The sequence below is a fragment of the Dryobates pubescens genome, chromosome 42, assembly GCF_014839835.1.
Source record: "Dryobates pubescens isolate bDryPub1 chromosome 42, bDryPub1.pri, whole genome shotgun sequence".
Classification (NCBI taxonomy): Eukaryota; Metazoa; Chordata; class Aves; order Piciformes; family Picidae; genus Dryobates; species Dryobates pubescens.
The window spans coordinates 568,146-583,339 of record NC_071653.1 but is presented as its reverse complement, the minus strand read 5'-3'; the positions used below and the strand labels follow the sequence as shown (position 1 = coordinate 583,339).

General features: G+C 52.9%; 2 protein-coding genes across 2 annotated transcripts in view; both read left to right on the top strand.

The window, feature by feature from the left end:
• Positions 1 to 15,194, top strand: part of LOC128899265 (zinc finger protein 91-like) — a 385,675-nt gene that overhangs the window by 134,626 nt on the left and 235,855 nt on the right.
• On the top strand, positions 1,882 to 2,826 carry LOC128899260 (olfactory receptor 14A16-like). Its single transcript, XM_054177643.1, has one exon. It carries the CDS (start codon positions 1,894 to 1,896, stop codon positions 2,824 to 2,826), a length of 933 nt encoding a protein of 310 aa, XP_054033618.1. The 5' UTR covers positions 1,882 to 1,893.

Here is a 15,194-nt window from a genome sequence, read left to right as displayed (position 1 = left end):
ATCTGCCCCAACCCATTACAGTTGGCAAGGTCATCGTGGCAGCTTCTTCCACTGCCCTGCTTGGGGAAACTTCCACACACATTGGTTTTTGAATTGAATTTGTTTCCTTTGTGTGATTGAATTATTTCTCCAAACCCAGGGCAATTCATGTCCTAGAAGTGGCAACTTCTTCTTTTTCATGGAGGTGCTGGTGAGCAAGGCAGATGAAAACACCCCCATGGTGTCTGCAGCTATCTGCAGCCATGTGGAAAAGGGGTTGGGGATATTAGAATCAAAGAACCATGGAATGGTTTGAGTTGGAAGGGACCTCAAAGTGATTTGAGCCCAACCCCTGACCATGGGCAGGGACATCTTTCACTAGTTCAGGTTGCTCAGGGTTCCTGACCTGGGACACTTCCAGGGATGGCCATCCCCTTCTCTGGGCAACCTGTTCCAATGTCCTGCCACCCTCCTCATAAAGTATTTCTTCCTTCTATCCAATCTCAATCTCCTCTCTTTCAGGTCAAAACCACTACAGCACTTGGTGAAAAGTCTCACTCTGTCTTTCTTGGCCTTTGACACACTACCTTTGCCTTAGAGAGTGCTCAGAGATCTGCCAAGCTGTGTTTGAAGGCCTCTGGAACCTGAGCAGCAGATAGAGGCTGAGAGCCCTGGGCTCAGTGGTGTGGAGACTGAGAACAGTAGAGGAGCACCCTGAGAATGCCTGAGGGTGGTTTGAGACATGGAGAAGTTTTCTGCATAGTGACAAACTACAAGAGAAAGAACTAAAGCCACAAAGTGGAGCTAAGGACAGCCAGACTGGACATGAGGAGATAGAAATGTCACTGCAAGGAAGTGCCCTGAGGAGTGAGTGAGGGACAGGATCTCCCTTGCTTGGCCCTTTGGATTAACGAAACACCTCCAGGTTTGCTCAGCATCAGAGCAAACTTTCCCTGGTTTCCTGATCTGTCAGCACTGCCTCCAGTTCTCTGCTCTACCCAGACCCTGGAGACACTTTCCCAGTATTGTCCCTCAGAGGGACCCATTAAAACTACAAGAAACTTCAAGGTCTGAATCTAACTTTGAATTCTGGAGTGGTTTCATCAGTTTCCTCTCAGTCTCTGAGGTTTAGATGGCACCAAAGCCACCAGAGGACTCATTAAAACACCCTGGGCTAGTGCGGAGCTGGGCCAGGCTCCTGGGCTGGGGGGAGCGGCTGGCAAGCAGGCAGCGCTGCAGAGAGACAGTTCTGCCCAGGAGCTGCTCCTCTGCACAGGGCAGCAGGGCTGAGGACACTGCCAGGGGATCTCAGGGAGATGAAGAAGGCAGAGAGAGCTTGAAGACGGCCAGGACTGGGAGATTGCTGAGAGCTTGCTGGAGGAGAAGTCACTGCAGTCACTGATACAGTGAGGCTGTGGGTGCAGCACTCTTTGGCTGTAGCTCCTGGAGGCATCTCCATCTCAGCAGCTGATCTTCAGCTGAAGGCTCCTGGAGTGTGCACACAGAAGGATGACCAAAGCCCTTCAGTTCCATCATGTGAGCAGCAATGAGCAGAGCTGGGTAAGGAGAAGGCTTCAGCCCCAGCCCCTCTGCTTTTCTCTCTTCCCTTCACTGTCTCTGGAGCACTGCAGGCCTGGCCCCTGTTTCTACACCTCTCCATGGGACTCTTGCTCTCTGGGATTGGGTTGCTGGTCACTTTCTGTTCTGACACCAGAGGCATCTTCATGGCAATTTTGTGTCCCTGTTGCATCTGAAGCTGTGCTGAACCAGGCCATTGGTTGGTAGTGATGGGGAATGAGCTGATCCATTCCTGACACAGCTCAGGGAGGAAGGTTACGATAAGCCTGAGAGGTGTCCCCTAACTTATCACTGTCTTTTCCTCCTTGCACAGGTCTCCATGCTCAGAGGCAGGAAATGTCCAACATCAGCTCCATCACCCACTTCCTCCTCCTGCCATTCACAGGCACAAGGCAGCTGCAGCTCCTGCACTTCTGGCTCTTCCTGGCCATCTACCTGGCTGCCCTGCTGGGCAATGGCCTCATCATCACCACCATAGCCTGGGACCACCACCTCCACAACCCCATGTACTTCTTCCTCCTCAATGTTGCCCTCGTTGACCTGGGCTACATCTCCAACACTGTCCTCAAATCCATGGCCAATTCCCTCTGGGACACCAGGGACATCTCCTATGCAGGATGTGCTGCTCAGGTCTTTTCTTTTGTCTTTTTCTTTTCAGTAGAGCTTTATCTCCTCACCATCATGGCCTACGATCGCTATGCTGCCATCTGCAGACCCCTGCACTATGAGACCCTCCTGGGCAGCAGAGTTTGTGTCCTCCTGGCAGCAGCTGCCTGGGCCTGTGGCTTTCTCACTGCTCTGCTGCACACAGCCAATACATTTTCCCTGCCCCTCTGCCAGGGCAATGCTGTGGAGCAGTTCTTCTGTGAGATCCCCCAGATCCTCAAGCTCTCTTGCTCCACCTCCTACCTCAGGGAACTTGTGCTAATCGTGCTCACTGCCTCTTTATTCTTTGTTTGCTTTGTGTTCATTGTGGTGTCCTATGTGCAAATCTTCAGGGCAGTGCTGAGGATCCCCTCTCAGCAGGGATGCCACAAAGCCTTTTCCACCTGCCTCCCTCACCTGGCTGTGGTCTCCCTATTTATCACCACTGGCTTCTTTGCCCATCTGAAGCCCCCCTCCATCTCCTCCCCATTCCTGGATCTGATGATGGCAGTTCTGTACTCGGTGGTGCCTCCAGCAGTGAACCCTCTCATCTACAGCCTGAGGAACCAGGAGCTGAAGGCTGCCCTCAGCAAACTGATCCCTGGGTGTTTTCAGAAGCAATAAACTCTTTGTCTTCTCCTGCAGAGCAGTTCTGATGCTTCTCAGTGCAGGCCCAGTCTGGCTTCTATACCTTTTGCTTCTGGTGGGGGATTTTGACTTGTGAGGATGCTGTCATCTCCTTCAGCAAGGCCTTTGACACTGTCCCCCACAGCAAACTGCCGGCTAAGCTGTCAGCTCGTGGTTTGGACTGTAACACTCTGTGCTGGGTTAGGAACTGGCTGGAGGGCGGAGCCCAGAGAGTGGTGGTGAATGGTGCCACATCCGGCTGGCGGCCAGTCACCAGTGGCATCCCCCAGGGATCAGTGCTGGGCCCCATCCTCTTTAATATCCTCATTGATGATCTGGATGAGGGGATTGAGTCAGTCATCAGCAAATTTGCAGATGACACCAAGCTGGGAGCAGATGTTGATCAGTTAGAGGGCAGAAGGGCTCTGCAGAGGGACCTCGACCAACTGGACAGATGGGCAGAGTCCAATGGGATGGCATTCAATCCCCTCTTGAATACCTCCCTGGGCAGCACATTCCAATGACGAATGACTTGCTCAGTGAAGAACTTTCTCCTCACCTCCAGCCCAAACTTCCACCGGCACAGCCTGAGACTGTGTCCCCTTGTTCTGGTGCTGATTTCTAGAAGAGACCAACCCCTTCCTGGCTACAACCACCTTTCAGATAGCTGTAGAGAGAAACGATGTCATTCAACAAATCCAAGTGCTGGATGCTGCACTCTGGCCGCAGCAACCCCATGCAGAGCTACAGGCTGGGGTCAGAGTGGCTGAGAGCTGCCAGACGGAGAGGGACCTGGGGGTGCTGATTGACACCCACCTAAACATGAGCCAGCAGTGTGCCCAGGTGGCCAAGAAGGCCAATGGCATCCTGGTCTGCATTAGGAATAGTGTGGCCAGCAGGAGCAGGGAAGTCATTGTGCCCCTGTACTCTGCATTGGGTAGGCCGCACCTTGAGTCCTGTGTCCAGATCTGGGCCCTCAGTTTAGGAAGGACATCGAGACACTTGAATGTGTCCAGAGAAGGGCAACAAGGCTGGGGAGAGGCCTTGAGCACAAGCCCTATGAGGAGAGGCTGAGGGTACTGGGATTGTTTAGCCTGGAGAAGAGGAAGCTCAGGGGAGACCTCATTGCTCTCTACAACTACCTGAAAGGTGGTTGTAGCCAGGAAGGGGTCAGTCTCTTCTCTCTAGCAATCAGCACCAGAACAAGGGGACACAGTCTCAAGCTGCACCAGGGGAAGTTTAGGCTGGAGGTGAGGAGAAAGTTCTTTACAGAGAGAATCATTCATCATTGGAATGTGCTGCCCAGGGAGGTGCTGGAGTCACCGTCCCTGGAGGTGTTCAAGAGGGGATTGGATGTGGCACTTGGTGCCATGATCTAGTCATGCGGTCTGTGGTGATGGGTTGGACTTGATGATCTTTGAGGTCTCTTCCAACCTTGGTGATACTGTGATAATGTGATAGCCTGTTTCAGGTGAATCTGCCTTCAGGTAACCTTCAGCACACCCCTGGGAGCCCAAGCTGCACCCACAGCTGCAGGAGAGAACTGCCTCCACCATATCCTGTAGGGACTGCTCCGGAGACAGGCACAGTCCCACAAGCCTCAGCATTTACCATCTTGGCTGCAGCTACAAAGCTAGAAAGCCACTAGTGAGGCTGTGTCTTTTCACTATTCACGTTTAATACCATTCTTGGGTTTGTTCAAAATCCCCACGCTTGCCTGCATGCTCTTGGGGCAGCCCTGGTTCCTGCTGGAATCATAGTGTGAGCATGATTGGTTGATTCCTGTTAAGTCTCTTTGCAAAGGTTCTTTAGCTGTGTGCCCTGACTGCTGGCCCCGATGCTGGTTGAGCAGCAAGGTGCCAGTCCAGCCTGCCCCTAGTGGGCAGGCACAGAATTACAACACAGTTCTCTGCCCAGTTGAAGACCTCATCTGTATTTTGTCTATTTTTGCTCAATGCTGTTAAACTCTTCCCTTTCATGCAGATTGAAGCCACAACCCTGCTCTCCTACCTGTATGTGTGCTCTAAATATGCTGTTATTATTTTCACTATTAATAAATAATAATTAATACTTTATTACTATTTCATATTTAACAATCACAACACATCCTCAACTAGATCATGTTGCCCAGAGCTCTGCTGAGCCTCACTTTGAATATCTCCAGGGATGGGGCCCCAGATACCTCCCTGGGCAATCTGTTCCAGCCTTCCACTGTCCTTGTGCTGCAGAAGTTGTTCCTAATATCCAATCTAGATCTGCTCCAGTTTGAAGCCATTGCCCCAGGTCCTGTTGCTGCAGCCCTTTGTAAACAGTCTCTCTCCATCCTTCTTGTAGCCTCCTTCAGGTACTGGAATTTCACTGTTAGGTCTTGTTCCAGTGAGTTCTTTTTGATGAGGAATGAATTCATTACAGGTACCACAGGTGCTGATAGCTGTGGCTTTATTTAGTATAAAGATGACCGAGGCTGCACCACAGCGCTGCAAGGCACTGGCCCCAAAGCAAGGCACAGCCCTGGGAGTTACCCAGAGGTAAGGAATTAATGTCCTTAATTTATAAATGATACAGCAAATGTTAATAACCTTTTATTAACATGAAAGGTTCCCAAAATGTATCAAAAAGGTTCCAGGTATGGTTAGGATATAGATTTGCAATGGGATGTGCAGGAGTTAGGCAACTTCAACAATTCTGTGCAAACTGGGAGGAATAGCAGAGAGAGAGACGCCTGGGAGCGAAATGGCCTCAGCCACACAGGGGAGATCAACCAGAATCCTGAAGCCAAAGAGGCAATAGATTAATTACTCACAGCTGGTTCCCCCCAAGCAGGCAGTGCTGCTGCTGCTGGGTATGAGAGGCTTTGGGGAGCTCTCATGTGCCAGGCAGGGCAGGGTGCCAGCAGGAAGGCCAAGCAGTCCTGGGACTGCTCTGGCTTCAGTAGGCTGTTAACGATGCTTTTCATGCTGGGCACTTGCTTTGCCCTGGGGAAATTGAGGCAAGGCAAAATCCTGGTTGCAAGGAGCAGCAGGCTTGGCTCTGACTCCTGAGCTCATGGCTTCTCTCCTAGCTTGTGGTGTGCAGGCTCCTGGCTTTATCCCAGGGGCTGGACCAGGCACTCAAGGCAATGCAACTTGAGGCAACTTCAAGACAGACATGTCCAAGCAGGTTCAAGCAAGGCAAGGCTTGGGCAAAGCTTGGTGTAATGGGTTGGGGCAGATCCCCTCCCCACCACAGGCAGAAATAACGACTCAGACAAACGGATTGCAAAAGTGATGAAAGTTTAAATAGAAAGCAGTGAATGTTACAGAAAACCCAAAGCGCAGTGACAAAGAAAGATCCCATCCCCACCTGAGGGTGCATGCAAAACCCCCAGGGCTCCTTCTTCCCCCTCCCTCTGCTGGGCTAGTCTCAGCTGGCCAGGCCTGAGACTGCCCATCCCCCTGTGGCCTTGGGCCCAATCAGGCCCATGGCCGGGAGATCTCTCCCCCAGTTACCAAGTCTCGGAGAGGGAAGGAAAAAGAGGAAGTGCCAGACTCCGCACTGGATCTTATAGTGGTGCAAAGAATTATGGTAGGAAATACACAATTTCCTGTGTCCATCCCTCTGGGATGGACTTCTGGACACAGGAAACACCCCTGTGGCAGAGGGCACCCAGCCCAAACTACGACACTTGGGCAAGGCACAGGCCACTAGAGATCAGCCTGTATATAAATCTTGCCCAAGATTTGATTGGGCAAACAGGGCACTGAAGCCAGCACACAGATACCCAATGAGAAGGGATTCTGCCAGGCTGTGGCCATAAAAGGCAGAGCCATAGGCCTGGGAGCTGTGGCCAGCACACTGCCCTTCTATTCTATTCTATTCTATTCTATTCTATTCTATTCTATTCTATTCTATTCTATTCTATTCCATGCCATTCCATGCCATGCCATTCCATTCCATTCCATTCCATTCCATTCCATTCCATTCTATTCTATTCTATTCACCCAGATGCAGGGTTGTACACCAGACCTGAATGGTGCTGTCCCCTTTGGTCCTTTTCCCACACTGCCCTGGCTGCTACAGGAAGAAGGGGGCAGAGGGGGACTATGTCTGACACTTTGGGGTCTGGCCAGGTTTGTGCTGGGGGAGTTTGGCCCCATCCTCTTTAACATCTTCATTGATGATATGGATGAGGGGGTTGAGTCAGTCATCAGCAAGTTTGCAGATGACACCAAGTTGGGAACAGATGTTAGTCAGTTAGAGGGTGGAAAGGCTCTGCAGAGGGACCTTGACCGACTGGACAGATGGGCAGAGTCTAATGTCATGGCATTTAACAAGTCCAAGTGCCGGGTGCTGCACTTTGGCCACGGCAACCCCATGCAGAGCTACAGGCTGGGGTCAGAGTGGTTGAGAGCTGCCAGACAGAGAGGGACCTGGGGGTGCTGATTGACAGCCACCTAAACATGAGCCAGCAGTGTGCCCAGGTGGCCAAGAGGGCCAATGGCATCCTGGCCTGTATTAGGAATAGTGTGGCCAGCAGGAGCAGGGAGGCCATTCTGCCCCTGTACTCTGCATTGGTTAGGCCACACCTTGAGTCCTGTGTCCAGTTCTGGGCCCCTCAGTTTAGGAAGGACATCGAGACACTTGAACGTGTCCAGAGAAGGGCAACAAGGCTGGGGAGAGGCCTTGAGCACAAGCCCTATGAGGAGAGGCTGAGAGAGCTGGGATTGTTTAGCCTGGAGAAGAGAAGGCTCAGGGGTGACCTCATTTCTCTCTACAACTACCTGAAAGGTGGTTGTAGACAGGAGGGGGTTGGTCTCTTCTCCCAGGCAACCAGCACCAGAACAAGGGGACACAGTCTCAAGCTGCACCAGGGGAGGTTTAGACTCGAGGTGAGGAAAAAGTTCTTCACCGAGCGAGTCATTCGTCATTGGGATGTGCTGCCCAGGGAGGTGGTGGAGTCACCGTCCCTGGAGGTGTTCAAGGGGAGATTGGACATGGCACTTGGTGCCATGGTCTAGTTGTGAGGTCTGTTGGGACAGGTTGGACTTGATGATCCTTGGGGTCTCTTCCAACCTTGGTTAGACTGTGATACCATGACACCCAGTGAACCTGAGAGCAGAGCCTGATCCCAAGCACCCTGAGTACCCTAAGAGCATCATGGCTGTACCGAGGATCGCAACATGGCGGAGCTGACCGGAGCTGACTGGAGCTGACCGGAGCTGACCAGAGCTGACCAGAGCTGATGGGAGCTGACCGGAGCTGACCAGAGCTGACTGAAGCTGACCGGAGCTGACCAGAGCTGACTGGAGCTGACTGGAGCTGACCAGAGCTGACTAGAGCTGACTGGAGCTGATTAGAGCTGACCGGAGCTGACTGGAGCTGGCCAGAGCTGACTGGAGCTGACTGGAGCTGATTAGAGCTGGCCAGAGCTGACTGGAGCTGACTGGAGCTGATTAGAGCTGACCGGAGCTGACTGGAGCTGACCGGAGCTGGCCAGAGCTGACTGGAGCTGACTGGAGCTGACCGGAGCTGGCCAGAGCTGACTGGAGCTGCCCAGAGCTGCCCGGAGCTGACTGGAGCTGATTAGAGCTGACAGGAGCTGAGCATCTCCCATCCAGGCAGGTGTCCCCCAGAGACCAAATCTTGTCTGGCTGGATCGGAGCAAAGGGCAGCTGCCCAGTAGTGATCTTCAGCATTTTAAGGGTCCTGCATCCTGCAACATGAGGCCAGGACACCGCAGGAGCCTGGGCTGGGGCTTGGAGCCAAAGGCCCTCCCATATGTCACAATCCTGTTATGTAACTTCTCACCTGCTGCTCTTGCGCACAGCCCACTCAGGGGTTCTCACGCCCCCTGCCCACCAATCGCCTTCCTCATCTTCACCTCCCTCAGGTCCATTAGTGGTCAAGCAGGAGCTCGAAGGTCTTTCATGGTTAGCTCAGGAGGTTGACACATCCAGTACATTCCCATCCCCCTCAGCTTCATAAACAAAGGGCCTACAGATCCATGTTGTCCACTACTCTTATCGTGCACCTGGGAGCTGCTGGTCAAACACAGCATTCCCAGACACCCCCAGGCAGCTGGGCACAGGCACCAATTATTCCCAGGCAGTTCTCAGCAGCTGGATATTTCTAATCAAACTCCCTACTCCTCCTTCCCTGCTGCAGGTCTCCCCAGAATCTCCTCTTCTCCAGGCTGACCAACCCCAGCTCCCTCAGCCTGTCCCCATAGCAGAGGTGCTCCAACCCCCTGGATCATTTTTGTGGCCCTCCTCTGGACCTACTCCATCAGGTCCACGTCCTTCCTATGTTGCGGGCTCCAGAGCTGGACACACTGCTCCAGGGCAAAGTGGCAGCTTCCCCTCTCTCAATCTGCTGGCCATGCTGCTTTGGATCCAACCCTGGCTGCCACTGGCCTTCAGGGCTGCAAGCTCACACTGCCTGCTCCTGTCCAGCTTCTCATCCACCAGCACCCCCAAGTCCTGCTTCTCAGGGCTGCTTTCTAACACCTCCTCTCCCAGTCTGTATTGATAGTGAGGATTGTTCTGGCCCCAGTACAGAACCCTGCACTTGCTCTTGTGGAACCTCATGAGGCTCACCTGGGCCACCTCTGCAGCTTTTCCGGGTCCCTCTGGTGTATCAACCCCACCACTCAGCTGGTGTCAGCTGCACACTTCTGCTGGTGCCTGGATCCCACTGCCTGTAGCACTGATAAAGATATTTAGCAGCACAGCCACTATCACTGCTCTCCATCTGGACTTCAAGCCATTGACCACTACCCTCTAGATGTGACCATCCAGCCAATTCCTTATCCACTGAACAGGCCACCCAGCAAATCCATTTCTCTCCAACTTGGTGAGCAGGATGTTGTGGGGGGACCATGTCAAGGGCCTTGCAGAAGTCCAGATAGATCACATCCAGAGGTCATCCCTTGTCCACTGACATTCACTTTACCATAGAAAGCCTGCCCCTGCTAAAGCCATGCTGGGTGTCTTGCATCTCCTCCCTGTCTTCCATGTGCCTCAGCTTGGCATCTAGGAGGATCTGTTCCCTGATCTTCCCAGGCACAGACATGAGGCTGACAGGTTGGTAGTTCCCAGGGTCCTCCTTTCTCTCCTTCTTAGCAATGACTGTGATGTGTCCTTTCTTTCAGTCCCCAGGGACTGTACCTGACTGCCAGGACTTTTCCCACGTTATGGAAGGTCCTGATGTCCTTCAGTGCAGGCCCAGCCTGGCTTCTCTAGTGTAGGCTGCTGCACTTTTGAGAATCTTATCCCCACAGAAATGTCTTTCTTTAGGCCATTCCTGGGTCTGTCTTGGTCTGTGTGGTGTGACCCAGAGACTGTAGACATGAGGAGCTGTGATCTCTTTGTGTTCAACGCAAGAAAGTATCTTGCAGTGACTTGTTCCTCTGAGCAACCTCCTCAAAGCCTTCTCTGAAGCTGCAGGGCAGGGCCTATGTGGAGAAATAGATGGGAAATGAGTCCCAGCACAGCAGCAGTGCCAGGGAGCTCCAGTGCTTGGGCTGTCCTGAGCTGCACTTTCTTCCCTTCCACACTCTCCTGCTGAGCCCTTGTGTTGGGGCAAGACTGAGAGCTCTGGCAGCTTGGACACTGCTGCATGGCAGCACTGGGACTGCAGGCAGGGACAGGCCAGGGACAGATGATCTACTCAGGGCACTGACTGAAAGCTTAGTTCTTCCAAAGTTTCTCTCAAGAGCAAGCCCAAGAAATTATCCCACAGATGAAAGCACCAGGGAACAGCTAAAGTGTGTGTGTGCAGGCAAGGGGCACACAGTGGTGTCCTCACACAGCCAGGCCTCCTGCAAGAGACCTGAAAAGCATCAGAGCAGGGTCTGACCTGTGCCTGTGCTCACTGCACACCCTGGGGAAGCTATCCCAGGGCAGTCATCCTGGACTAGTCCCTCACAACCACCACTTCCAGCCTCTCACCCCAGCTTGGATAGGTTCTTAGTCCCTCCATGTGAGGGACTAAGTGCCTGTTTGCATTGTGCAGATGAGATGTCAGCAGGGGCATTGTGTGTGGGGTGAGGGGAACCTGAGTGAGCACAAACACCAACAGCAGGAGGTCAGGGACACTCTGTGACTGCTGCAGTGCAGGGTCTGTGTGAGTGATGGGGAAAGATTCTGTCTCTAAACTTCCCAAGGTGAGGAAGGAGTTCATGAGGCCAGCTCAGATGTGAACACCTGACAGAGCTCTGACCTTTCTCTGTGTGACTGCAGAACAAACTCTCTGCTCCAGGGAGATTCATCTCAGGTGCCTTGGACAGGTTCATAGCAACAGTTCCTGTCTGCTCACATCACCCTACCTGGATTGTGCCCTGAAATGTGCACAGAGCCATTAGGGAGGTTTTGGGTCTTTGGAAAATGCATCTTCAAGAAGGCCAAGAAGGAGGATGGGACACCTTCCAGGCTGGTCACCCTCAGCACAGTCCCTGGGAAGGTGATTGGCCAAACCTCCCTGCAGCTATTTGCAGGCCTTTGCAGGACAAGAGAGAGACTAAGGAATATCTGTGAGTAGGGGAAGGAGATGGATTGTCCCTGGACCTTAGCCAGGGCTTTGCCATGGTCTCTTCTAGATTCTTTAGAGCCAGAATGGTGATAGCTGGAGAGAAGAAATGGATGAGGTGGTGGATGGGAAGCCAGCTGGTGGATCAAGCCCAAATATTCTCAGCTTAGAGTCCTCCTGGCAGATGCTTCCCAGTGACATCTCCCTCAGGGCAAGCCCTTGGGCCAGCACTGTGCAATGTCTTCATCAGCTTCCTGCACCATCTGACTCAGGACCTTTGCAGCTTCTCTGGGGATGAGGCCAAGTTTGGCAGAGCCTCTGAGGGACCTCATCTGCTTCACCCTGCCTTGAGTAGGGTCATTGGACAGGATGATGTGCAGGGACCCCTTCCCACAGGACAGATCCAGAAGCTCCTCTGAAGAAGGTTTCTGAACTCAAACCCTTGGCATGAAAGGTACCAGATGGGTTTGATGAAACTTTGATCTGCTCAGGCTCTGGCCACAAGGAGGGTGATGGTTGGGTGTGGGATCATGTGGTCAGTTGTGTCTCAGGAGCTCACAATTCACTAGGAAGACTGTGAAGGGGCTGTGAGGTGACTTCTGTCTCAGGAGGGGATTGGCCAGCAGCAGGAGCATGGCTGGAAAGGGACTGTGAGGTCAGTTCTGTCTGCAGGAGCTGATAGGGCAGCCCTGAGCTTTTAAGTTGCCATCTGACAGCATCTCTGCCAGGCCAGCAGAAGGCACCTGGCTGGCACAGGGACTGTGAGATGCCCTCTGCCGAGGGACCTGGGCTCACTGCAGGAAGGGCCTCAGGTACTGGTTGCCAGGTCTCTGCTGCCTGAGTACCTGATGGGACAGCAGCAGGCACAGGGCTTGGTGGTGTCTGCCTGAGAAGCTGCGAGGCCAGCAGCCTTGGGAGCTCCTGGTGAGGCCACTTCTGCCTGCTCAGCTGAAAGGCCACAGGAAGGCTGACGGGATGGGTGCCTGCTTGAAGGGTGCTTCCCAGATGGAGCTTTCCGGGGAGATAGGAAGCAGCAGGAGAGAGGAACACTGCCACATGGTGCAGCTTGGCAGGTGAGGACTGGACAGGAGGAGCAAGAAACCTCTCTCAAAGGGGAGTGCTGTGGTAGGAGAAGGTCTCCAGAAGGAGTCTGAGCTCAGCTCACCTCTGTGTTCCAAGGAGCAGAGTGTGAGTGTGGACAGACACCAGGGAAGGTCTGGAAATGCCAAGGTATGGAAGTGAGATGAGGGTCTCCAACCTGCAGGGAAGCAGAAGCAGCCGTGGGACAGTGTAGGGCAGTCTGTGGTGGAGATGGCAAAGGGCACTGACAATGCTGGGAGTGATCAAGAGAACCCAAGGCTGTGCCCCCTTGGCTATGACAACCATCTGCCACCAAGGCCTGTGAGGAGACATTGTCCCAAGGCACTGGCAGGGCCTCAGTGCCTCCTTGCACTTCCCCAGGAAGGCTGGGGGCTGTCATCCCCTTGTCCTTCACTCAGCATCACAAAATCCACATCCCCCTGCACCACACATGAGGGACAGGATCTGCCTGCCCAGGGGGCTGTGGTCAGATCTTGGCCTTTCTGCTCCATAAACCAAACCCAGGTATGCTGCCCTGCACTTTGCCTTTGTCTCCCTGCAGTCATGGCCTCCAATGAGCTGCCCTAAGGAGTCCCTGGGGAGGCTTTGGCAGTAACAAGCCTCAGTGGGGCCCATTAGTACTTCAAGGAACTTGTGTTTTGCTTCTGACTTCTTGAGCAGTGTCTTCTGTCTTCTCTCAGTGCCTGAGGATCCTGTAATGAGCCCAAGTGCCCTAAGGAGCTATTTGTGTCTCTGTAATTTCCTTCAAGATTCCAAAGTGCACCTAATAAAGCTCATTTGGTGATCATTCATCAAGTGATACTGACCCAGGCTGTCTCACCAGCACAGCTGCACTTGCAGAACATCTGTTTCTTCAGCTCTGACACTGTATGGACAGCTTTGCTCCTCACCTCCCCAGCCTCACCATGATTGTCCCTGCCCATCTGGGGCTTACCTCTCTGCTCCTTGCATCAGACTTCTCCACTGCTCTCTGCAGCTGGAGCTCACAGCTCCATGGCACCAGCTCCCCCCTGCTCTCCTTAGAGAAATGTCTGTACACAGCCACAGCAGAATTGCTGCTGTTTGGAAGCTAAGCAAAGTAAAGCCTGAGAAAGTCCCATCAGCAATCCAGCCCCCCGGGAGCCAGCTGCTCAGCACAAGCTGTCTCTCAGCAGGTGGCCTCTCTACAAGCATGTGGCCACACCAACAAGTTGAGGCATGGTTATGATCTATCAGCCAGTCAGCATTTCTGGGTAGTGAGAAGGAGGTTGGATCATAGCAGCCCTTTATCATTAACCACTTTGCAATCCCCAAGGTGATTCAGCAGAAAGTGTTAGAGCCAAACAGCCACTGAATGACAGAGGGGATAAGGACAAGGCTGACACTGGCTGACTGCAAGGGTTCCTGAAGTCAAATCTATTTCTAAGGCTGTGCCTGGAGAGAAGCACAAAACTCACAGACATAGGGACAGAGTCTGCTGGATGCAGTGCAAGAGAGAAACTCCCACCCTGGTGTCAGGCTCCCAACAGCGGACTTGTGGTGGTTGGTTACTGTGATCTCAAAGTGCAGAAAGCTCAGGAGGTTCACACCAGGGAGTTCACCTCAATCTACAGTAAAACTTTATTGTTTATCCATAGAAGGTAGAGGAAAGTGAGAGAAGAAAGGAGAAAGAGTAAAGTGAAGAGGGGAAAGGGAAAGAGGTCTATAGCTACCAACAACACAAGAATCCAAAGATGTCTCTCTGCTCCTGGGTCCAGTCCTGCTGGTCCATCTTGATCTTAGTGGGGAAAGCTTTCCTTCAAAGTCTTCTTGTTGCTGCTTCTTCTTCTTCTTGATAATGTGTTGCTGCAGCTTCTCCAGAACTCCTTCAGAACTTCTCCCATTGCTAAGGAGCCTTCCTTTATATCCAAGTTCTCACCTGTCGATGTCCAAACTCCACTTCTTGGGCCCCACGAGTAAGGCTTCCATACATGTCCAAGGAGGAATGACTGAGGTGTGCTCTGCCTTGGAGGTGCGTAGCCTCAGGCCAGGAGGTGTGTTTGCATGTGTGGTGAAGGCACATTATGCCCAGATACTGAATCTTGCCCTAGCATGTGGGCGAGCTCCCCCTCCTTCAGGAGGAAGACAAAAGCCAGAAGAGCACGCATCTAGTGCATGCTGTGCTCGTGCATTCGCCAAATATGGTAGAATTCTAGCTTCATGCTTTCTCATAGGTTGGAGCCAGTTGTTTATGAGAATGCCCATTGGTCAAACCCAGCCTCGAGGGATTCTATAAGTATTACCCCAGTGAGTAAACAAGTTTCCTCCTCCTCCACTCTGTCTCTGTGCTTGCTCGAGAGTGTAAGTCCGAGCCGCAGCCTCTGAAATTGAGTTTATCGTTGCCTAGCTTCTGTTACATACATGCATGCATATCAAAGCATCTGCATGTGAGAAGCGACTGGAAGAATTATTTCCACAGAGGAAGGACACTACGCTGAGCTAAGGAGCCAGCGTCACCATAGCCAGTCACACTGACCGGGACAGAGACCCCCGTCGCCATCGTATGGACTGGACCAACCCCTGAGGGTAAGATCTGCCCAGGTGCTGGGGAAGAAGGACTTGACCCATCCTGGTCATCCACGCAGTCGTTTAACCCCACCGTAGTGGGAGAGAAGAGCACCACGTGTGCCGCTCTGAGCCCCGTTAACTCCAGGGACTACTTAAACATTGTTCGTGCCTATACTGCACTGAACCCCGGGACCGCCTGAGTATCCTGCTGTCCCTTTAAGCCCAGCGAACGA

What these genes read in the sequence shown, in the direction of transcription:
- LOC128899260 (XM_054177643.1), top strand. Translation starts at nt 1,894, where the DNA reads ATGTCCAACATCAGCTCCATCACCCACTTCCTCCTCCTGCCATTCACA.